This window comes from Cebidichthys violaceus, unplaced genomic scaffold, assembly GCF_023349555.1.
Source record: "Cebidichthys violaceus isolate CVI_PGR_0920_01 unplaced genomic scaffold, fCebVio1.0.p SCAF_14, whole genome shotgun sequence".
Classification (NCBI taxonomy): domain Eukaryota; kingdom Metazoa; phylum Chordata; class Actinopteri; order Perciformes; family Stichaeidae; genus Cebidichthys; species Cebidichthys violaceus.
The window spans coordinates 5,430,859-5,454,579 of record NW_027176307.1 but is presented as its reverse complement, the minus strand read 5'-3'; the positions used below and the strand labels follow the sequence as shown (position 1 = coordinate 5,454,579).

Below are 23,721 nucleotides of genomic sequence, written 5' to 3'. Positions count from 1 at the left end.
TTCTGTCTGTGATCACTAGTATACCTAACCACAAGCACACAGTCACTGTTTATCGAATATGTCATTCTCTAGAAAAGAGTCGCCACACAATGTTTTTTGATCTTTCTGAGAATACATAGTGCAGGTGGATGTGTGGTGTTAGGCAGAAATGGAAAGAAGTATTCTGGAGTGAAGCTGAACAACTTGTGAAAGGTGACTGCACTGGGCAGCGTGGAAAAAAAAAAGGGATTGCACAGCTTCACTCCCCCAAGTGGAACAGAGACTTCCCCAGCCGCCCATGCTGCATGCAACCTGCAAAATCAAAGAGCACACGCTGCACTGTTTTTGATAGTTCTTTCCTGCGACTTTAGACCCGTGAAGTCAATACCAAACACAAAAAGAACAAACTAGTATTTTGAGTCACTTGGGTGTGTGTTATGGCTTGTTACGTGTGTTACGCCTGACTTGTGTCAGCGTTGTTATCTGCTGCTTTGCTCACTTAGTCATGCCATCAGTATGTTAACCTAAAGAATGAAAGGAGGTGAAATGAACTGTTGTTAAAGCTGAATGGTAGGTTTGTCTGGCATGCTGTCACACACCTGTCAAAGACGGGTTCATACACGCACACACACACACACACACACACACACACACACATTACATGCCAACACGGGCAGTAGTACTCACTTTGATCTTGTCTGATTTGATTCTGGGCTTTGAGAGAAGGATGGAGAGAAAGAATAAAAGCTTTACTGTAGGATAAGACCATACATTGTATTTTAATAAATGTAATTTTACACGACAAGCTATAATGAAATAAACTAGGAAAGGCCTAAAAATAAGTATGCTGAAAATCGCTGTAAATATCTAAATACGTTCATGAAAGGTTAATCATATCCTGAAATGAATGCGAGTTACGGCCAAAGTTCAAAGGAGTTGAGGTGTTAGTTGAGCGTAAAGCACGGAAAAGGGTTTGAAGTGGCCATTGAAATGTCAACAATGAAAGCACTTGGCGTGTCACTTAAATTGTAAGTACTGAAAAGGGCTGATGGTTTCGGTTGGAATAAAATTGAACACTGGGAAATCAGTGGAAGCGTGATCTGCAAAAGCAGTTCCAGGTCTCAGGTTCAAGTGCGCTGTAGACGAGTGAGTGTCCGTAAGAGCTATACAGAGTTAAATACAGTTAAAGTGTGAGCACTAAAAGCATTTGAGTGTAGTTGAACATTTAGGTTGAGCACACAGTATGAGAAAATCATATATGATCATTCCATGCAGTCATATTTAGATCACATATTGGATTTTATATATGATCGTACTGTATACTGGCTTATGTTGACATTTTGTTCACACAATGTTTGATTACTGCACATATGAACGCAATGTTAAACATTGAAAGCATAGTGATATATTAATAAACTAAGAATACAGGTCACATCAATTGATGTGCTCCTTTTCACATGACAAACCAGTTCTACCTGTGATAAATTTATATGACCTTCTAAGGTTCTAATGACTCTATCCTCCCACTAAGATACTTGTGGGAATGTTGTACATGATGCTGTCATACACTCCTGTTTTTTCCTTTAACATGAATAGATTTGACATTAATTAACATTAAAAACATATAATAAAAGCAACAGTATTTGCAATGGGACAGTACACTACAAAAGTGTCTCTGTTAAGTCTAACACCATTATTTATCTTACTAACGTAAAATTGTAAAAACGCTCATTACACGGAATGGTCCATTATTTAATTTTACCGTTGGATTATTGTGACTAATTAAGAATGTAACTTCAAAATTGCACAAACAGTATTTTAGTAACTGTACTTTGTTACTTTCAAATTAAACTATTTATATAGTAGAGTATCAGCTGTTGTGCGGGTTGTATCTACTTTTGGCATCAGTTAAATGCCTAAAATTCTTATAATGGAATGTGTGAGCTGATAGCACTGAACTGTACATGTTGTAGGCACTCCTTATTTAAAATGGTGATAGCTGGGTTGGTTGACTGACAGCTAACTCTTTATGAAACAATAAGATGAGTGGAGAGTGGAGCTGCAGGCAGAAAAGTGTTGCAACTAATCTTTAAAACAAATCATTCGACTGGAAGCAAAATCACTGCACAGTCCGACTAATGCCTCGCCCGGGTGCAGACCTTTGGATCCGCCCACTCCTCAACAGGTTCTGTCTGATATCAGGCAAAGGAAGCTGATTTCCACAGCAGCATATTGCAGCCACCATGCCAACACAATACTCAGGCTGCGGTCAAATACTTGCTACTATACTTAGCTTCCTAACTGAGTAAAGTACCTATAAGTTCTAAGAGCTGGTCGAATTCTTTAAATGCTAAGGAAAGAATGCTTCCTTTCTTATCTCCTTTAGGATACACTGTACCACCCTTTATGAAAGGAAGGAAAGACAATGCAGTCCCACAATTCTCTGCGGCAGTAACAGTTAAAGCGATGCACCATTTGGCAGCAATAACGTTCCCCTTTGCTGTTTAATTGTACGATAAAGTGAAAGCTTAGACGATGTGATTCTGTTCTGGACAGGAATCTTTAATTTAATTATACAGCATCAAGTACACATTTTCTATGGGTGTTAAATAAAGTTGCTTTAAAAAAACAAAAACATCTGCTGTAGCAGAAGTGCAGTCGGATTCTGTTCTTTTCCTAAATCCGAATGAATTCTCCTTCACACAAAACTTACGTCCTATATCTTTTTCGATACATTTTTCCTTGACCTCGATGAAAAACATCATGAGGTCAAGGAGAAATGTCTCGGAAAAGATATAGGACGTAAGTTTTTGGATTATTGGACTGCATATAGTCTACAGCCATGCTAACAAGCTCTTTGAGGCTGTACTTACTGCGACAGCGTCGCAGCATCAACTAAATGCTAATGTTAGCACGTTAACATGCTCACAAAAGTGATGCTAACATTCTGATGTTTAGCAGGTATAATGTTTACCAGGTTCACCGTGTCAGTATAGCCTGTTAGCATGCACGCATGCATGCACTATTTGTTAATTTAGCACTGAAAACAAAGTACAGCTGAGGCTAAAGGGAAATGTCACCAAATGTATATGTTTGTATAAGATTTCCGGCTCAAGGAGTAGGTGTTGAGATATTTAATTTGATAAGTGAAAACTTTGACCAGCTGGTGGCGCTAGAAGAAAGATCAGAGGATCACCAAATTTTATTTCATCCTCTCGGGACCATGAATGTCTAACAAACTTCATGGCAATCCATCAACATTGTGGTCCTATCCACAGCACTGGTGTGGCTAAAATAAATACTCTTACAGTCCTATCAAGATATTTCCATGTTATATATATATTTTTTTCGTTATTATTACTTCCCAAATTATGCAGTTTTAAAAACCATGTAAACCAGTCATTGTCATTGTTTCTAAAGGATGTAGCTTACAGTGTCTTCTGCCATTGACTGGATTCTTTTCTCGGAAGAGCACAGCTTTGATGTTATAACAAGAAAAGTTTATTGTAATGTGCTAAGTTAAGGCGGTAGTTTTTGATAAAGAGAAATACATCTTTGTGATTTAACAAGATAAAGTGATATGCTGTTTAATAACAAGTTATGTTAAAACTAAGTAATTTGCTGTGTTATTATATTTTGGAAAATGTGTCTTCTTTTGCCATTGCAGCAATATGTTTATTGTTTATTTATATGTTGTCTCCAGGATTAGATTTACACTGTCATCATGCACAGCACATTACTTCCTTGTTCTTTCATATCAAATTGTCCCTTGTCCTTCCTGAAAGACGTTGGACTGTACCGTCTTTAATTGTCAGCTCATGGTGTACGTATTAATTCCATTCAGCAATTTCATCACAGATTATTTTCTTTCCCCTCCCATGTGCCTTCTCTCTCTCTCTCACACACACACACGCACAAACACTGATAGCACATTGTTTAATATTGTCCAACATCCTGGTTTGGCAAACATCAGTAATAGAGGCAGCATCAAAATGCTGTTTCATTGTGAGTAATTATTTTCCTTTGTTCCTAGTTAGTGTGTATTGGCTGGTATTATTTTCAACTCGTGTGTGTGTGTGTGTGTGTGTGTGTGTGTGTGTGTGTGTGTGTGTGAGGCGGTTGTGAGTACTTTGCCAGGTATCTCTGTCTTGTCTGTTGACGAATTTAATCAACGTGATATTGTCACGAAACTTTCCAGTTGTGTAGGTGAGATCCAAATGAAGGCCGAGTTCGAAGATGAGGCGTGGTCTGAGCAAGGGGCCCAATCCCCCCCCCCCCCCCCCCACGACTGGTCTATATGGTCTCTAGTCTTATTCATATTTTCCTTTCCTGTTGTTGTCATGATGTCACCCCTGTTTCTGTCTTTGTATGCATATATAGGGCAGTTTTATCCAAAGGCTGTTGGATCTAGTGAATGGGTGTGCAGGGAGCTCCTCGGTTGCTTTGTGTGAGCATGAACACTCTCAGAACACTTCTCAGAATTAGAGGCAGTTCTGGTGAACTCTACCCCAGTTTTGAGTTTACCCTTAATAAAATGTCACTTTGCGTCTCCTTGTGGTTTTGTGAACGTCACCGCTGATGTTTTGTGTTATGTTTGTCCAGGAGGTTCCCCTTTGCTCAGTCGGGCTAGCTGACATGACATTATTTCTAAATCACAAATAATTGTGATTTTTTCTAAAGCTCACTAATTAACACGTCTTTTCTGTATTATCTGCACAAAGTGCACAAATGATTGCTTGCTGTCTGGTGCTATACATACTTTGTCACAGACATTCGGTCAGCATTTATTTTTCACCGCGACACAAAATAAAAAGCTCTCCAAAAAATAAAAAAACAAGAGAAGAGATTAAAATGAGCCCCCAGGCTCCCAGATCAGCCCTGATGAGGAAGTAGTCACTAATTCACAGAGCGTTCTCTTCCTTGCTCTTTTTTTCTCAGTAGCGAGCAGTAACTTCCTCCAATGAGTCAGGGCAGCTTCACACAGACCGGCTGCTTGTCAGAGCCACTCACTCACAGAGAGAGAGAGAGAGAGAGAGAGAGAGAGAGAGACAGCGGGGGAGAGACTCGGGGCTCCGATCCAGCACCTGTTTAATGTGTAAGTACAGAACCAGACAACCTGAGCCACGTGACAATGTCTAGCTTTAGTGTTTGTTATCTTACCTTATGAATTTCTCAGGCTGAAGCCGGCGGTCTTTGCCTTGTTCAGACTTGTTATAGATCGTAAGAGACAGGTAGTTGCCGGTGTGTGTGTGTGTGTGTGTGTGTGTGGGGGGAGGGGGGCAGGTTGCGTGTTGCTGACTTGAGTGCGGCGTTGCAAAGAGCAAAGGTTGCTGAAGTTTGAGAGGCAATGAAGCCGAGGTGTTTTTGCCGCAGGAAGGGGGAAACATTAGAAGGATGTGGTTTGTAGCAAAGCTGTGCAAAGCGAAGCCCCATGCAGAGAAAGAGAGGATGCCTCGGATTTTTAACAAAATAAATAGAAAACAAACATATTTTTTCCTCATACTTCAAATGTCAAGTTGACACACGAAACTGCAGCAAACGCTAACCGAGCCATCTTGCGTAGCGAGGATCTAAAAGACTGTACAAAGAAGAAATGCTTCAAAGTGAGTCTCTCTCTCTCTCTCTCTCTCTCTCTCTCTCTCTCTCTCTCTCTCTCGCCCGGTACCGGTGGCGCTTTCATCGGGTCAGGTGTGATACCTGTTCCAAGTTCTGTACTCAGAATAGCTCTGCTGGTGGGGGAGAGAGAGAGAGAAAAAAAAAATAAAGCCCTCAAAATGCACGAGTGTGATCTTTCTCTTTGGTCATGAAGTCCAAGAGGGGGGTGGGGAGGTTCCAGAACGAGCAATAAGTGTGAATGGAGTGAGGCCCGTGGTATTAATAGCCCTCGCGCCCACATCATTTCATTCATGTGTGTTTTGGCACGGGACCTCGGTGGCACTGGAGGTCAAAATAGCCCAGTGCAGACCCCTCAGGTACGTCTCTTGTGTGCGTGTATGTGTGTGCGTGAGAGAGACAGAGACAGGGGGCTTTCTTAACCAGCGTGACGTCAGTGTTTGTGCTTGCGTTGGCAGTCATGAGGTTGTGGTAACCCCCCCCCTCGTGCTTCCTGTGTTTACAGTGACTGAGGTTTGACTCTGCCTCCATTCTCTCACCTGTCAAAAAAAACACAGGCCCGTTGCCACGGAGACGCTGACAAGTAAGGAGGCGAGGAGTCCCCGGCCGGACAGAACCCGAGTGAAGGGCCGAGGTTCACACGCGTTCCGAATAGGCGTCCGTCATGGACCACCAGATGCAGCAGCACGCCAAGGTGGAGCGGTTCCTCAAGTTGGGGTACTCGCACAGTGACATCCTGAGGGTGCTGGAGAGCCTCCGCCACGACGCCCAGACCAACGACATCCTGGAGGAGCTGATAAAGACCTGCCACACTCGCGGCGGCAATGGAAGCGTCCCGAACAGTCCCAAGCTGGTGTCCAGAGGCTGCAGCCCCGGTCCCGGTCTACCCAGACCCGGATCGGACAGAGAGCCCGTCGCTGGTTTCAGACCAGTGGTTATAGATGGAAGCAACGTGGCCATGAGGTGAGTCCACTCACAATTTAAGAATACTTGTCTTATTGTATGCATATCTTCAGCTGCAGCGGTGGAGGAAGTAGTCATGTCTTTTACTTCAGTAAAAATATGCAACTTTGTATACTCTGCTGTCATTTTATTAGTACAGTTTTAGTAAAAGTATTAATAGCAAAATACTTAAAGTATCAACAGTAGTTGTTGGGCAGAATGGTGCTTCTAAGAGCGTTGTATTATTTCCTCATTATCTGATTATTATTATTATTATTATTATTATTATTATTATTATTACTAGTTACTTTATATATTTGCAAGATTTAAATTATTGTCAGGGTGGAGCTCTATGTAATTACTTTATATGTAATTGAATATATATTGATACATGATACATATTTTAGAGGTTTATCGAGATTTGCAAAAATCTGAATCTGCAACTGGAGTTGTAAAACAAATATGCCTCTGAAATGTTGTGGAGTAAAAGTACACGTATAAAGTAAAAATGGTGGTATCTCAAAGTTGTGCTTTAAGTATGCTACTTGAGTAAATGCAGTGTGCACGCAGTTTCTTTCAGACACTGTCTCGCTGGAATTTCAATCTTAGGCCAAGCCAAACATTAAATACATATTTTACATGACAATGAGAATTTTTTTTTATCTTTCTTTACTTCCTGGAAAAAAATACTTTCTTCAGGTGTGACGCTTTTACAAATAGCGCAGATGTTTATTCATGTGCGTAATTGAATTTAAAAAAGAACATTACAACTGCACTATTTTAGTGTTAAAAATGAATTTCCGTTCACATGACAGCGTCCCTTATTTGTGTCAAATCTTGTTTCACTTCACAGAATCGATCGCGGCACACTTCCTCTTTAATATGGGAAGTGAAAACATGATGTGCTCCTTTCATTATCCTCTGTCCACTCAAATAAAATAAAAAGTCAGATTCAAGCCGTTTGAGATGATACTCTCATCTCGCGTGACTCTGCAATGTGCATATAACTCTATACCGGCGTGAAATTGCCGCGTCATCTAATCTCAATTTTTACCTGTTGGTAAACGTGGAAGTTCTGAGTCGAATTTGCTCAAACAAATAACGCGTCAATAGGAGAGAGGGCATGCTGTAAATTCAAAAGGGGGAAACAAAAGAGCAATGTTTTCACAACACATATTCCTGTAAGGACACAGGAAGAAGAGGGTTAGAGGGTTTACTGTAACACCTTCATTCCCAGGAGAGGCGGGCGCGTAACTGTGGTTGGCCTCAGGCACGGAGTCTCTCATCGGGCTCCACTTCCCTGTACGCGCCTCTTCAGAGTTACTCGGTTATCCGGTTCTGCTGTCAGAACTGACGTTCGCTGAGTCACCTCGACGGTTCCCTATAGTATAGCATTTGGACTGAATTGAGAGACAGATTTAAAAAAGGTTGAGATGGTGCATGACTTTAAGCCCATCTTATGGCTCAACCTCCCCCCCAAAAAACCTGGCTCCTACATTTCCCATAATGCCACTCAATATATCAGCGTTTACAACCTGATGCGTTGCCCCCAACTGGCTAAAAAAAAAAGGAAGAAAGAAAACTTCTGTTTTATACTAGCCAACCTTATATCGCCACGTAAAACAGGAGAATACTTTGCAGTAGGACGCAGCCTTCAGAAGAAGTAGTTTAACTTTAATTTTCAACTAAATTAGATTAAAACATATTCAAGATGAATGAACAGTCAGTGATAGCTTGTTTACATTAAAGGCGCTGCTCCTGACATGAGTCTCCTGTGGTTTTATAGTTCAACTCAAGGAAAGTGCTTCAGGCTGCAAGTATAAAGGATCAAGGAAACATCATTCAAAGGCATCTTTATGACGCGCCAATAAAGTTATGTAAGATATACCTGCATTCAGACTCCAAACACTCACGCCAAGCCTGGCCTGGCCTTTGGTACCAAATTATTATTGGGTTAACATGAAGCAATCTCAAAAGGCATTTTCTAAAATAAAAAAACAGAGATGTATCAAACAAACAAACCCAAAAGAAAAAATGAAAAATAAATATTAAATTAAAAAAAAAGAAAATAGACTGCTTTTGTTTGAGCTAGAGCTGACATTTTAAGTAGAGGCATGCTCTTATCTAAGACTAGGCAGATATAAAAAAACAAAAAAGACCTGTTGTATTCAAAGTGCTTTACCACTTCCTGCTGACAGGGAGAAGGGGAACTACAGTCGCATGAACGCGCGCGCATAAACACGCACACACGTTTTACTTTTGCTGGCGGGCAAAACAACCCTGTTTACTTCACCAGTAGCTCTTTAGAACGGCCTTGTGTTACAGTGAGGTTTGGATTTCAGAGAAGAGACATTTGTAAGGCGATCCAGTACTATTGAACCAGAAAGCATGCCAGACTTTACTCAACTGCTGGTGATGATTTTCAAGTTACTTGTGCTCTTTTATGTATTTTCTCAATACAAAAAAAAAAATATAATACAATTATATATTTTTAATAAGAGAGAAAGTGCCTTGAAAAAGTGGAGGTGAACAGTCTGTTCTGCATCAACTTACTATTGCAATTTTGTTTTAGAGAACTGTGAGCGCATGCCTTGCGACACATCTACTTCCTGAAAAGGGGAGGTGTGTGTGTGTGTGTGTGTGTGTGTGTGTGTGTGTGTGTGTGTGTGCATACAGTTGCGTGCACGGAAACACAAAAGAAGAAGTCGTTTTTTTTGTTGACTCTGGATTCTGTGTCTTTGTAGCCATGGCGACAAGAAGGTGTTTTCGTGCCAGGGCCTCCAGCTGGCGGTGAGCTGGTTCTGGGACAAAGGGCTGCGAGACATCACCGTGTTCGTTCCCCTGTGGAGGAAGGAGCAGCCGCGGCCGGAGGCGCCTATCACAGGTGAGGTTGCGTCACCGGGCTGAGGTGCCGCCGACCACTCTCTCTCTGATAAGGTGGTGAGGTCAGTTAAAAGGGGAGACACCACAAACCTGTGACAACTCCCATGTTGCTTTTGCTCAGTTTCCTCAGGTTTGTGTGCACATTCTTTGCCGACCTCACCCAATCGGGATGTCATGTTGTATTGAAACAGCTGCAGGTGGTTTATAGACGATGGATTGAGCGTGGCCCTGTCATGTGGTGCCACGAGATTCTGGTTGAGGAAGTTGTGCCGAAAGACAAACACAATAACCGTCGTATTTAAGCACTGCCAATCAGGACCGACCAGAATTTAAGCCTCAGTTATGGTTGCGCCAACTGACACTACAGTCTCATGTGGTCAGAAATTCAGTCTTTGTAGCAACGCCATATTTCATTATGAAGGCTTTTAATGCAGCTTTCAAGCTTCGTTACAGAGTGTTACAGGCTCAGTTCATCTGCGAAGAGACGAATTCTTAATGTGGGAGTCATAACCCATAATCCATTATGTGCTGTCGGGGAAATTTAACAGACATTTCAAGGTGCCTCAAGAGCACAAACCTCTGCCAACGCTGAACAGCTCTCCATCTTGCTGCTTGAAGCGATACATCATTGATGTCACTTCCAATTTAAAGCTGCAATAATTGGATCTTCAGCCATTTGTGGGCAGTAACAACAAGCATACAAAGTCGTTTCGGCAAACATGTTGACAAAAATAAAATCATCCAGCAGGCACGGAGCAGCACTACCAATCATTTTGAGTCACATTTCTGTCCACTATTAAGTCAAATATTCACTCTCCGTTTTAGCTCTGGTGTCTCTTTAGCTGCTAAATGCTCCACTATGTCACAGTTTTGCTACTTGGGCATGAAAGTGACACCAGTTAGGTTAAGCGAAACAAAAGTAGTTAGTTAGGATAAGAAAAGAAACATTTGGCCTAAAATAAACACGCTTGTAACGTAACTTAAACTTGAGTTAACTTGCTCCCATAGTTCTGTATTCGCAATAATGACCCAGAACAGTTGCTCACTGGCCTGAGCATCATCTCACCATCAGATGTAATGACATACTGTATGTTTAGTATATTCAAAATATATGAAGGGTGTTTTAAAGAAAATCAGTCTGACACTCAGACTTTTGAAGCACAAATGAATTGTTGTGCTGAGCATGAATACTATCAGTCCACTAACTCGCATCAGCAAAACAATCAGATTCATTTGAATACACGGATGTAAAAGAAGAAGAGTATCTTTCACAATATTGAGGACATGAGCCGGAAATTTCCCAGCTAGGATTACTCATCACCGAAGTCAAGGAAATGAGAAAAAATATCATCTGTTCTGGCATGTCATATGCTGCTATCTTTCATCCTGTTTGACAGCCTGATCCTTCATTGGAGTCCATCCAATGGGTTGCACAAGTTTCTAACTGTTCACGGTTAACTTATCAAACAATAAGGAAGTGGAACTACCAAAACTGAAATCAAGTATTTTGTTCATGTCAGCTACAAATGTCTTTTTACTGAAAGTGATCATTATCAGACTACAAGGAAGCATCCTCCAGGCCAAGTGCAGTTCCAACCCTTTTATGGTCATGGTGTAAAGCTCATTATCACAACAATGATACTACAGATAAAGATGAAAGCTCAAGTGGGCTGCCACGTGCATGTCACCTGCCTCAGTAAATTATCAGCGAGCATGTTGGCTGCTCATTTGAAATGTAGCGCCAACCTCGATAGGTACAGGTGCACCTTTGTTGATTATCCATGGAAACCGTTCAGCTAGCACCAGAGTAGTTCATGTTTCCACAGCAATAATTTTGGCCGTTATCTTCTGCTTATAGAACAGTGCTGCATGCTGGGGACTCATTCATATATCAACCTTGTAGTGGTTCCACACAGAAAGAAAAAAAATGCAAAATGCTTTGCGCTTTTTTTGTATTTCTTCGGACTGACTTTCTAAAAAAATGTGTTCATGTGTTTCCTAGATCAACATGTGCTCCACGAGCTGGAGAGGAGGAAGATTCTGGTGTACACGCCGTCTCGCTGCGTGAACGGCAAGAGGGTGGTGTGCTACGACGACCGCTACATCATCAAGCTGGCCTTCGACTCGGACGGCATCATCGTGTCCAACGACAACTACCGCGACCTGCAGACGGAGAATCCCCAGTGGAAGAAGTTCATCGAGGAAAGGCTGCTGATGTACACCTTCGCTAATGACAAGTAAGCCTGATGGTGGCTTTAAGGCCTCTGTGCACATGTAGGGGCTGCTCTTCTGCTAACATCTTTTAAGAGAGGGTTCCCTTTTGCACCAAAATAACACCATGCATTGTAACTGATGTCACCTGATCCTAACTGTGTGTCCGTGTTGGTGCAGGTTTATGCCTCCAGACGATCCTCTGGGTAGAAATGGTCCCACCATCGATGATTTCCTGCGGAAGAAGTCATGGACCCTGGACAACAAGCACTGTCCTTACGGTTGGTTTTACTCTTCTGTTTCACCCGACAGAAGAACACTAGCACTCAGGTTAGACTTCCCTGTCCTGTCCTGGGGGATTAAAACCAACACCATGACAACCAGCAATGCATTTTACATTCCACTGAATCAACCTGCGGTTCATCTGGAAACAAGAGTCCACTGCGAGGCTGCACTAAAAGGCACAGCTCTGCCTTATGATAAATGCTAATGTTGGCATGCAAACATGCTCCCGATGAACATCCGGGTGTTTAGCAGGTATAATGTTTGCAATGATTGTCTTAGTTTAGCGCGTTTCCACAGAGTACAGCTGAAGCTGATGAGAATGTCATTATATCTGTTGGTCATAAAGTAATCCAAACATATAAGACGTAATAATATGAAAAGTCGTCGGGGCATCACAGAAGTCATGAGGACACATCGTCTGGGAACAAACAAATGTACAAAATTGTGTGCCATTCCAGGATTTTATTCATTGGCCAAGTGAATGCTGACCCTTTTGGTCAAAGTTATTAGGAGTCAACCTAAATCTAGTGTGCAGACTTTTCCCACTCTGATTGGCCACAGTGGATTTATTTTTAATTATCCAACTAGTTTAGAAAAGATTTCACAAGACCGGAATGTTTTCTCATCCCATACAGGAAGTATTAAAGTCCCGACAGTTTTGAGATTTTGAGAAGTAGAAGCTGTGTTCCCAAATCTCTGTCCTTGCGTTACCTCTTTGCAGACTCCTTACAAAGTTTTCATCTGCCTTCATTGAAACTATGATTTCAACGTAATGTAATCTTTTGCCGCTCTCAGAGTAAAGTAGAGTCAGTAGGGGGTCGCAGTTTTTGTTGGTTACGGCCCATAAATAACCTCTTCTTTCTTTCTTTCTATCAGGAAAGAAGTGCACTTATGGAGTCAAGTGCAAGTTCTACCACCCGGAGCGGGCCAACCAATCGCAGCTGTCTGTGGCCGATGAGCTGAGAGCGCTGAGAGACAGAGCCAAGAACTTCTCGCCCAAACCGAGCCCGCAGGACGCGCACTGCCGCCCTGTTGCGTATCAGCCGGAGCTCAGATACACCTCGTCTACCCCTCCGCCTCTGAGCTTCGAAGATCAATCCCACAGGGCTTCGCCCAGCGAACAGTTTGTCTACCAAAGAGATGGCGGTAGCCCGAGAAGCCAAGCCAACACGAGCCTCCGCCTCTGCCCGAGCCCGGAAGTGGACGAGGCTTTCGGATCCATGGAGGGCTCCATGTCCAGGCTCTACATCCAGGACACTCCCTACAGCCTGGAGCGTCCTCTGCACAGCTACAGCAGCGGTGTGGCCAGCTACAGCCTGAGCCACGACGACTACTCATTCTCAGGGTCCTTCGGCGGAACCGCCCAGAGGCCCTGCCTGGGCGGGGGAGGTTACTACCCTCATCAGAATGGTTCGGTGCCCTGCGAACGGCCCGTGTGCAGCCAGTGCAGGTGCAGCCACCAGGAGACGAGAATGTGCCACCGCCAACACCCAGCATGGGGCTCCTGCCCTGCTCTGCCTCCACATAATGGGGAGCATCCCGGCCACTTTTCAGAGAAGGAGTACTTGAGACAGCCCTCTTACAGACAGACCCACAGCTTACCAAGGTACCCGTGGGCGCAGTGCGGCGCCAAGAACCCGACCAGCGAGCAGAGGAAGGGCCTGAGGAGCCAGCTGAGCACTCTCTTCCCTCAGAGCACGGTAGAGCAAGTCATGAACGCTTACCCACACATCTCAGACATGACCGAACTGATTTCTCTCATCCAGAGCTACAGGACCAGCCACATCTCCTTCTAGATTAGAAAGGCACTTTTTATTACATTTTTTTGACTCAAACTGAGTCCACACCGGAGTTCTCATCCCAGAAGCAAAGTGAAAACTGCAACAAAATAAAAAAGAGAGAACGTTTTTAGTTCTCTTGATTATTACGTGAAAGAAGTATGACTCGTACTTGACCACATTCCAAACTCACCCTTTATTTTCAGCATTAAAAGTGACTTGATCTGATGAAGTCTTGAAAACGTAGCAGACCGAATGCTATTTCTTTAAAATAAAAGTGCAATGCACTACGCTCCATACATGCTACTTATTGTAGCAGCGGAAATCGTTTATTAAAGCAGCATGTGTTGTTTTCTCATGTTGCCTCAAAGTGAGGAACTCTATTATACTATTCTGTGTAAAGAAATGCCGTTGACTTGTTTTTCTATGAATTGTGTGTTTTTGCTGTCCCTGTGAAATAAAAGCACTCAAATAAATCTCTCTCATGTCTTTAAATGAACACTGATTCAAACTGAGAGCTGCTCCTGCTGCACTGCTCTCTGCTGGTTAAACCTCTCAAGTGTTGCTCCAATCTATTCAGTGTTGATGCAGCAGGTGTTTTCCATCATTATGCTGACATCTTTGGGCCAGTGGAGTTCAGCCCTGTGTGACAGATTTTTTTAAATAGTAACATTTAAAGAGGCAGTCCAGTTGCATTTCCATAAATGTGTTGGACTTGCATGAGTTTTATTTTTAAGGTGAAATTTAAAGCAGCAGATATCCTGACTTTTAGTCCCCGATATACTGACATTTTGTATTATGCCATACTATATAATAGTATATCATGGCATTCTATTCTATGACATATTTTAAGAATTTTTTTTTGGCATATTATGCTATGTCTCTTTATGACAGAATTTATTTATGAGACACTATAATATATACACAGTATATATAATATATATAATATATATTGATTGTATGTGTGTAAAATTTTCCAGAATTATTCCAGTAATCACAATGCTATATGAAAAGGGTTACAGATCACACCGGTCAATTATCTACCGTAGAAGCCATCAAATATTAAAATCATTGAGTAAACTGATATGCCATTACTAGCATATTTCTTCTGCTTACAAGAGTAAAGTTACAGTATTTAAGCAGCTGGTTATGTGAGGAAATGACAGAAATGAGAGCATTTTGTGACGTAAATTAAAATTGCGCCAAGCCTATTATAACTGCTGCTGAACATGTTACACACACAGAGATGAATTACCGTAAACTATATTCAAGCAAGAAAAAATATAACAAACAGAATCATGTATGAACATGTACTGTACAGTAACTCACATTAGCGACACAGATGTGGGTAATAACGTATTATATTTACTCTGTTATATGTATTCAAGTGACTTTTTTACGTATTTCGTACTTGTCAAAGTAGTTTTAATGCGACATCATTTTTGCTCTTACTTGAGCAGATTTTTAGAGAAAAGGCATTACTTTTACACCATTACGTTTGGATACATTCATTGCGCAACTTTGATTATTTAATGCATTCATGATCCTTTAAGAGGGAGGTGGCCAGTTGGTCTCAGGTCTGCTGGTGCTCTGATATCCTACCGCAACCGCGCTGTTGTGTCAATGCAAGTTTAATATCATGTAAATACAGTATAGCATGCTTCAAAACTACTACTACTTCAGCTTTCTGCTTTAATAATGTAAACATTCAAGCTCATGGTATGCCAGCGGTATGCAATTAATAACAAGTCGTAATCTGATGAAGAGAGAAAGGTAGAGACCAGATTATGAACACAAAGACAAACTACTTGAATTTAATGTGGACATGACGGATATGTTTCAACCACAAGTGGTATTCCTCAGTTCAAAGCCTAAATGAGTCACGTGATATGACACGTGACTCATTTGACACCGATTCTTCCACCTCGCTGATGCTATTGTCTTCATGTGATTGGAGAGACATGGATGTGATCTGTGGCATCTGTCTGTGATGGGAACAGGGTCTGAGGACATCTGAATGACCAAAGTGTAGGAACCATGCAACATGTTGACACTCTTTATATTGAGTTTCACATAACAAACACGGCCTCTTATGCACATGATTAGCCAAATGACAATATTATAGGAGAAAACAAGCAAAGAACAGGTTTTTTTTAAAAGTCTCAATATATTAATGTAACATTTTGTGATAACACTTGACTGGGAAAATTTAATATAGAGGCTCCATACACATGACGTCAGTTTATTTCTGCCCACAAAAGTCATCTTGAATATATAACGCATAACCTAATGGATGTTATAGCAAAACTTTATAATACTCCTGTCGTGTCATTTCCACCTCATATCATTTCTAATTTTTTCTAAATGTGTTGAGTGAAGAGGAACAGGGTTGGACTGACTAGTGGTTTGAAATAACAGAAATTCAGCGCCATTTTCTGTTGCTAGCCAACTAAGACGCCTACAAACTAATTTTGTAAAGTTAAGATAGCTAACTTAGAAAATGTTGACAGGATATTGGGAGCTTAAACCGGCGCTGTTTCCATGTGGTCAACATGTTTTTATCTGTCATAACAGTTATACTAAACAAATACTGTAAATGACATTAACAATGGTACAATTATATTGAGTGTCCCAATAAGACAGCATGTACAATACTAGAGCCCTGCAATTTAATAAAACCTAAATGGAATGCAGCCATTGTTAACAATTATTTCTAGCTGCAATTTTTGTGCTATGATAGTTTCAATTACTATGAGGGCCTGTAAAACACACTATGCTATTGTAAAGATTTGGGAACATTAAGGTGGTGGTATGTATATACACAGTAAACAGTATATCTCTACATGTCAGACAAGCTGCCTCTCCTCAAACCTATGTTGGTCTCTACTGTCATCTAGTGGATCAAAATGTCAGTATCACAAAGACAAAAAACTCAGAATAGATTTTTTTAATTATTTTTACAAATAACTTATCTGTTACAAAGACAGTTTTCCCAGCTAAAATCAAAGAAACACTTTAGATATCCAAATTATTTTTTCCATTTAATAAAACATGAATAAACTGCCTCTTCACACCAAGGTGCAGATAAAAGATGAAAACTGGTTTCTTTGGATTGGAAAAAAGAAAAAGAGGAAAAAAGTATGGCGTAAGTGCTTAAGAGACAATAATCCATCTTCTACTTTTAAATGGGTTTAAACATTACTAAAATTTCAGTTTTAAAAATGGCACTCGGATGTGACAGAATAGATACAAATTCAATAGTTCTAAGGTACTGACGCAAGGCAACGTTTCACAAGTGTGGGGGAAAAAAAAAAAAAAAAGTAACTACTCCACAGTTAAAAGGTAATGACAATAAGTAAACTTTAGAAACACCCTCATCAATAAAAGCTTAGAAGGATGAAACGAGCCGAATACAAATAAGAGTATACAAAGTGGACAGTCATGTTGTCTGCTTCCATGGTGTTGTGACTATTGTGACCGGTTGTATAGAAAGGCACGGGACACATATGAATATTTCTACATCACTTTAAACTAAAACGTGTTCACTTTGATCTTTCTTAACTAAAAAAAACAACCTGATTCAGGTGTGCACAGCGACATGGAGACCTTTAACCCAATCAGACGCTCCATCTGCAGTGACATCCTGATTGAACTGGAAACAGAGTGTCTCTTTGCAAAGAGGTGTAGCTGTCCCTAAAACATTAAACCTACATTCCAGTTGTCAGATAAGTTGGCAGTTTGTAATTTTGCTTTATGACCACTTCTCCCCCTCCCCCCGACAGTCCTGACATATTTGACGTCCTGAAAAAAAAGAAAAAGAAAAAGAAAAAAAAGACTCCTCCATCGCCTTCCTTTTTGCTGCATCTTCTGATTGTACAACTCAGCAATCACACGAGCGATGAAGGGACCGGGTCAGACGTAGCTTCATGATGACTGCAAAGGGCTTTTTAAACTGCTCTGCTCCTCTCCTTCTGCAAGGCTTCAACTCTCACAGAAATCAAGTCAAAAAGCTTTAAAAAAAAAAACCCAAAAAACAAAAAACAAACAAACTGGGGAGCACGGTGCTTATTGGTTTGAAAGAGGGAAATAAAACATAGGAAAAAAAAAAAAGTTAATAAAGTCTATAAAGCTATACTTACAGAAAATACACGTGATTCATAGTGTGAGGAAGAAGGCTTTCAAGGCACATTCTAAAATTATGTACAGTAAAAAGCTCGAGGGGAGTTTCTGCCTCCGTGTACTGTACACAAAGCATGCAACTTAGTTTCTTTTTCATTAACTCATGACTGAGGACACAGAAAAGGGGACACTGAAGGGGGGGGGGCAAGAGGCACGTTTGAGTGGCAGCAACACTGCTGGTTCCCCCTTTTTGACATCCTCTAGAAACAGCAAACAAACTTTAAAAGTTCCACGATTCGTCTGTTAGTTTTCCCTTCAGGTGAAGAGCAGTGGCTGAACACAGTTCCCAATTCCCCGATCATGCCACCACAGAGGAAGAAAAAAACGACAAAAAAAATGTAATCAGTAAAAAGGCACATTTGCACCTGTGTTGTGTGTGTGTGTGTGTGTGTGTGTGTGTGTGTGTGTGTGTGTGTGTGTGTGTGTGTGTAGGTGTAGGTGTGTATGTGTGCCGTCACACTGCAGGGCAACACTCGTAATACTGGAAGTGGCAGCAGCGAGGTATCCCCGGGGGAAAAGTGTCACCCGTCGAGCAGACTCGACCCCACGGCATCCGAGTCTCTAAGGTGAGGTATCATCCGACTCTGCCGGCCTTTGTGGAAAAACACGTGCCGTAAACACCGTCCGGTCAAGCCTTCAGTGGACAGCATTCTACAAACCTTAGAGAGGAGGGAAGAAAGGGACAGAACGAGACGAATGATGCCCGACGGCGTCCCGAGTTTTCATACGACGAGCGAAACAGAAGAAACAGAGAGGCCCTTTTTTTCTATTCTGGTCTGGCCGGGTGGCAGTGGCACGTCGAGGCCTCGCTGGCTCAGAAGTGCCGTGGGAACTCGCACTGTTCACAGCGGTTGAGGGCGGGGTGGTTTAGGAAGGTGCAGGCGGTGCAGTTCCACTGCAGCCCCTCGTCCTCCTCCTGGTCTGCGATGGGCTTCACAATTTTACTGCCCGGGTCTGTGAAGAGGAGGAGGAGGTCAGGAAACAGAATAAGAAGAAGAAGAAGTGCAATTCACGAAAAATGTGTTAACATGCACTGCAGCCATCTCATTATCAGTCACTTGGCGTTAAAGGATAACACAGCTACATATTGGCTCAAAAATGTTTAGAAAAGTTTTTTGAGTTGGTGCGTGGTGTGAATACAATATCAAATATCACCAGGGGCCTGTATTACAGAGCAGGATTTGGGGGTTAGTGGGGTAACCCTGTTTCAAACGTCCTACCCATAAATAAGCATACAGAGCTTGTTGAAGACACAGATACATGGTTGACGATGAAAGGTGGAAAAATGAAACAAGAGGAGAAAGGACAGAGATACCAACCAAGTGGGAGAGGAGGGGAAGGAGCAGAGGAGGGCTCCATCATGAGCTCAGAGGTCACATTATATCTACATCCTCTCCCATCTGGCCCAGGGAGTGATGGAGCCGAGCAGAAACAAAGGGAGTGATGAACGGATGAGGGGTAGGATAGATGGATGGGTGAAAAAAAAAAAAAAAGTTGTTCACTCTGTATTTACCAGCTGATAGGAATGTTGTCTCATGATACTCTAGTTTTGAGACTAGTTTCCGGTTCTTTATTATAATATGCACAATAACTACGGCCTGTGGTGTGAAGCGGTGCCTGAGCCTGGTGGTCTGGGACCGGATGCTAAAAAACTAAAAGGTCATAACATCATAACAGTTTAAAAGACAAAAAAAACAGGAAGAAATGAAAGCAAACTACTCATTCGCTCTTGTGAGCGCAACACTGGTCATACAACAATGCTAATGTAATTTTTAAAGAATTTTTCGATTATTAAAACATGCAACCACTGTCATTTAAGTCAGTAAGTACAGTCTAAAAAAATTACAAGACAGCATGCAATACATATATTAATGAAATGACAACCTTATGCCTGGCCTTCAGCACATAAGGTAACAAATGGAAGGAATATATAGGATTATAACAGGGGCCAATATTGATGCTGTAAATTTAAGGAAAGTGTCCAACGGAGCAAGGAAAGTCCAGACAGAACCATGCACCCTCCTCTAAACTTACCAATAGATAAAGTACCTTTGGGTTTGGGTGGGAGAGGACCAACAGATCCCATGTTGTCGTAAAAATTATGGTTTGCACTAAGATTAAAGTGTGGTCCTGTAAAACAGAAGGAGAAGGAAAAGAAAAGTGGTTTGACATTTGAGCTATGCAGCTATGCGGTCAGCACCTTGAGCAAGCACATACATACACACCCCAACTCAACACACTGCACTGACACGTGGTCTGATTAACACGCCAACAAGACTACATAGAATATCTGAAACAACTGATGATTGGGTGGGTGACCGTGGCTAAGTGGAGAGCAGGGTTGCCTTTCAATCAGAGGGTCGGTGGTTCAATCGCCTGCTCTACTAGTCTCATGTCAATGTGTCCTTGAGCAAGACACTTAACCCCAAAATTGCTCCCATAGCTGCGTCTACGGTGTGTAGATAGATACTGAATTGTAAGTCGCTTTGGATAAAAGCGTCTGCTAAATGACTGTAATGTAATGTATTGATTGTCTGTACTGTAATAACATCAAAGTGAGAATATAAAGCTGTAGTGTCTTAAACATAGCGAGGTGCACTTCTCTGGCCTTTTCAGGGCTCAACAGTAAGTGTTGAAAGTTTGATTTTAACCATTTTAAGAAATTGGCAACCAATTCCTGGCTTTTAACATTTAAAAAGTAGGGACAGCAAACAGTTGCCAACCTGGCAACCACATTTTAGTTAGTGTTGAGCACTGCCTTGGATCAAATACCTCTTCAGCTCTCTTTCCATCTACCACCCCCGCTAGGTGAGTCTCCCTCTCCCCTCCCAAACAATGAAGAGTCGAATCTCACTCAGTTGTTCCCCCCCCCGGTTTATTCATCTCATATAGATTGGGGTATTTTCTGACTTAATCTGCACGTACTCTGTTACAAAAGGAGACCAAACTTTTCTACTTTTCTGGTGCACGCCTCTAAAATGAGGCGTGCACCAGACTAGGTAGGTTGTTTTTATGCCTCTCCGATTACCGAAACAATGCCTTTTGCTACAGAAGCGTTTGTTGATAACTTGCGGCCCCTTCAAGCTGGTTAAGAGTAGTGAGGAGTCAGCGACGGCATGAAACATTTAATAACATAGGGCTTTAAAAAATTGTGAATCACCGCAAACCACGAGAGGTCCTTGAGCATACGGTCATAAAAGAGCATACAAAAATATCAGTCAGATGAATCCAGTTGTATGTGAGATTAGCCGTGGACAGACGGACAGATACACACGACCGAAAGCATGACTTCGGTCATGACATCACAGGCTTACACCTGGCGGAGATCACAAACAATTAAACTGACTGTGACTTGACATCCTAGCTGGCCACGGTTTGTATCTGACATTAAACCCCAGGAATCAGCAGGTGTGTGACGGCTGCCATTGATTCCCGTGAGCCGCCTCTTGGCTCTCCTTCACCTGTGTGAAGCTGCTGGTCAGCGGCTCGGGTTCTGTCAGCGGTGGAGTGCTGCCAGGGGGCCAATAAATCCCTCGTTACCAACCAGCAACCGGACGCAATTCAGGAAGAGCTGGTAGTTAACAGCACAATGGCAGCACCTTGAGTGTGTGTATGTGTGTGTGTGGAGAGGATGTGAGCAGCTGCTGACCCTGGATCAGAATCTGGTCTCCCTCACTCAGTGACTTACTGTTGACTGTTACCATTATTATCATTCAACCCTGACACGTACATGAGCCGAGGGCTGAGTTTTAAGAGAAGAATATGTGTGATTACGTATTAGAGAGAGAATCGTACCTCTGGTTTGAACGAGATCAATTTCTTTGGTGAGGTAGTCAATGTCGATCTGCAGTGACCTGTTTTTGCATCGCAGCTGCTTCATTTCCTCGATCTGAAAAAGAATAAGACAGGAGGGGATCAGCCGGCTAACCATCACACACACGCACACACACACACACACACACAGTTCTCAGAGTGAGTGGAGCAGATCTGGAGCTGGCTGGCCTCAGTAAACAACACAGAACCAAGGAGCTACTGAGCTCAGCAACACCAGCCAATTGACCTTCCGCACCCCCTCCCTCTGTTGACTCAATCTTTAACAGCCGAGAAAAACAGCCGACTCGGCAAAAAGCTCAGAGCGGCGCTTGATCTGAACCAGAGAGGTTTTCGACTCACAGCCGCAAATCTCAACATAAACTTAGACGTTGCGCTGGCGATAAATATGGAGGCATGTTCACTTTTACCGTTTCCTTTTGAACTCTCCCCGTCGCCGTTTCAGCTGTGCAGATCCAGAGTGAACTGTGAAGTAAAGTCTGAAAACTATGGAACTATATCAGCCCAAAATCATAAACAGACCCTGTAATCAACATAGTGTCGGGGTGTATTGATGAGCCATGAGCAGGGACCAAGAAATGTGACCCAGATCGTGTTGTTTTGTCTGCTCAGCTTTTTATCTGTCAGTAATAACCAGTGAAGCATCTGTTAGCAGTTATGAAGAACATCTCTAATGACTGCTAATAAAATCATATTATTGTTGTTTTTTTATGATTGAGCTGCCAATGAAAGATGTTGGTTAGAATTCCTTGATAGTTTCCCTTTAAAATGTCCAAACTTTTCTACATTCTGGCTGGTGATAGCTGGGAAATATGACTACCAACTCTAAAGCTGATGATTACCATTTTCAACAATAAATATCAGTTTGACATTTTCTTTATTATTATCATTTTTACCATATAACAGCAACCTTTGTAGCATTACCATTTCCTGTCTGTATGCAACTGTCATTATCAAATGAAAGCAAAAGATAATCAAACGTATATCTTTAAAGATCACTGAACTTACAGAAGGAATTTGGGAGGCCGAGTTGGATCTCTCCAGCCGTCTCCTGGTCAGGTCGTTCTCCATCTCGTTGACCTCCTCTTTTAGCTTCTCCAGCTTCTTCTTCTTTAGCTCCAGCTCGTGCCACAGCCTGTCCATGCGGGCCTTCTGATGGACCAACAACGCTGCAAAACACACACACACACACACACACACACACACACACACACACACACACACACACACACACACACACACACACACACACACACACACACACACATCAGCTGTCTCCTCTGCACTACATTCACAAAGAAATTCAAAGAATATGATATGGAGAACCTCCCTGTAACCAAAAACTGAAAATCGGTGTGTAAAAATCTCTTTGAGGATAATAGCTGTGGACATACAGTACTGACATATCTTCAGATACACCAGTCAAACCAGTTTGGAGCACAAAAACATTGTTTTGTAAGGGGAGACGGGGGAACCACATCAGATTCCTCTCTGTTGTCTATCGACCTGCGTTGTGGGAGCGTGAGATCAGACGTATCCTGGTTAGAGGAATGCTGCAGGCAAGCGGTGTTTAATACAGAACCTTCCACACATGTTCTGCTCAAGTCTCTACAGCACATTTCCCATAATTCATTAGAGCATCCGTTTGACAGGTCGTAACTCCTCCCACGCAGACACTCGATGACGAACAGCACTCTCTGTCCGGCAACACACAAACACAGGCCACCTCTCAACTTATGGGAAGATCGTCTTCTGTTGATCAAACAGGCGCTGGGGTCGAATAGATTTGTTTTTTGGACATATTGTCATGTTTATTATGCAATAACAATACTGTTTTGAGCTTCTCCTCCTTCTTGGCAAACCCATCCCCATATTTTTCTGTTATTTCAAGTAAGCTGTACAATAGATGACCAACCGTTCTCTTCTTTACTCTTACCCGAGTAGATCAACGGGTCTAATTTTTCCTAAACTTGCCACAAAATTAGGCTGAATAGGTGAAGCAGTTAGAGACCACCACTTA

The 23,721-nt window shown here is 42.1% G+C and overlaps 2 protein-coding genes across 8 annotated transcripts in view; one reads left to right on the top strand and one right to left on the bottom strand.

The window, feature by feature from the left end:
* Nucleotides 1-4,960: 4,960 nt before the first annotated feature.
* Nucleotides 4,961-14,171, top strand: LOC137871037 (probable ribonuclease ZC3H12D). 2 transcript variants are annotated; one of them, XM_068708592.1, is made up of 6 exons: nucleotides 4,961-5,074; nucleotides 6,150-6,555; nucleotides 9,279-9,418; nucleotides 11,420-11,654; nucleotides 11,809-11,909; nucleotides 12,790-14,171. In XM_068708592.1, the coding sequence occupies exons 2-6, from the start codon at nucleotides 6,257-6,259 to the stop codon at nucleotides 13,707-13,709; spliced, it is 1,695 nt and encodes a 564-aa protein (XP_068564693.1). In that variant the 5' UTR covers nucleotides 4,961-5,074; nucleotides 6,150-6,256; the 3' UTR covers nucleotides 13,710-14,171. The 2 variants fall into 2 exon arrangements, with proteins under 2 accessions (XP_068564693.1, XP_068564694.1); XM_068708593.1 differs by lacking the exon at nucleotides 4,961-5,074 and adding an exon at nucleotides 5,264-5,582.
* Nucleotides 14,172-16,623: 2,452 nt separating this feature from the next.
* The window catches only part of tab2 (TGF-beta activated kinase 1 (MAP3K7) binding protein 2), a 39,108-nt gene continuing 32,010 nt past the window's right edge, over nucleotides 16,624-23,721 (bottom strand). For 4 of the 6 annotated variants that reach the window (XM_068708586.1, XM_068708589.1, XM_068708585.1 and 1 more), the window contains exons 4-7: nucleotides 22,710-22,870; nucleotides 21,666-21,759; nucleotides 19,905-20,000; nucleotides 16,624-18,824 (exon numbers count right to left, since the gene is read on the bottom strand). In XM_068708586.1, the coding sequence (XP_068564687.1) occupies nucleotides 18,685-18,824; nucleotides 19,905-20,000; nucleotides 21,666-21,759; nucleotides 22,710-22,870 (491 nt within the window). In that variant the 3' untranslated portion in view covers nucleotides 16,624-18,684. Of the gene's footprint in view, nucleotides 18,825-19,189; nucleotides 19,271-19,904; nucleotides 20,001-21,665; nucleotides 21,760-22,709; nucleotides 22,871-23,721 lie in introns of all 6 variants that reach the window. The other 2 variants (XM_068708591.1, XM_068708590.1) reach the window with 2 other exon arrangements.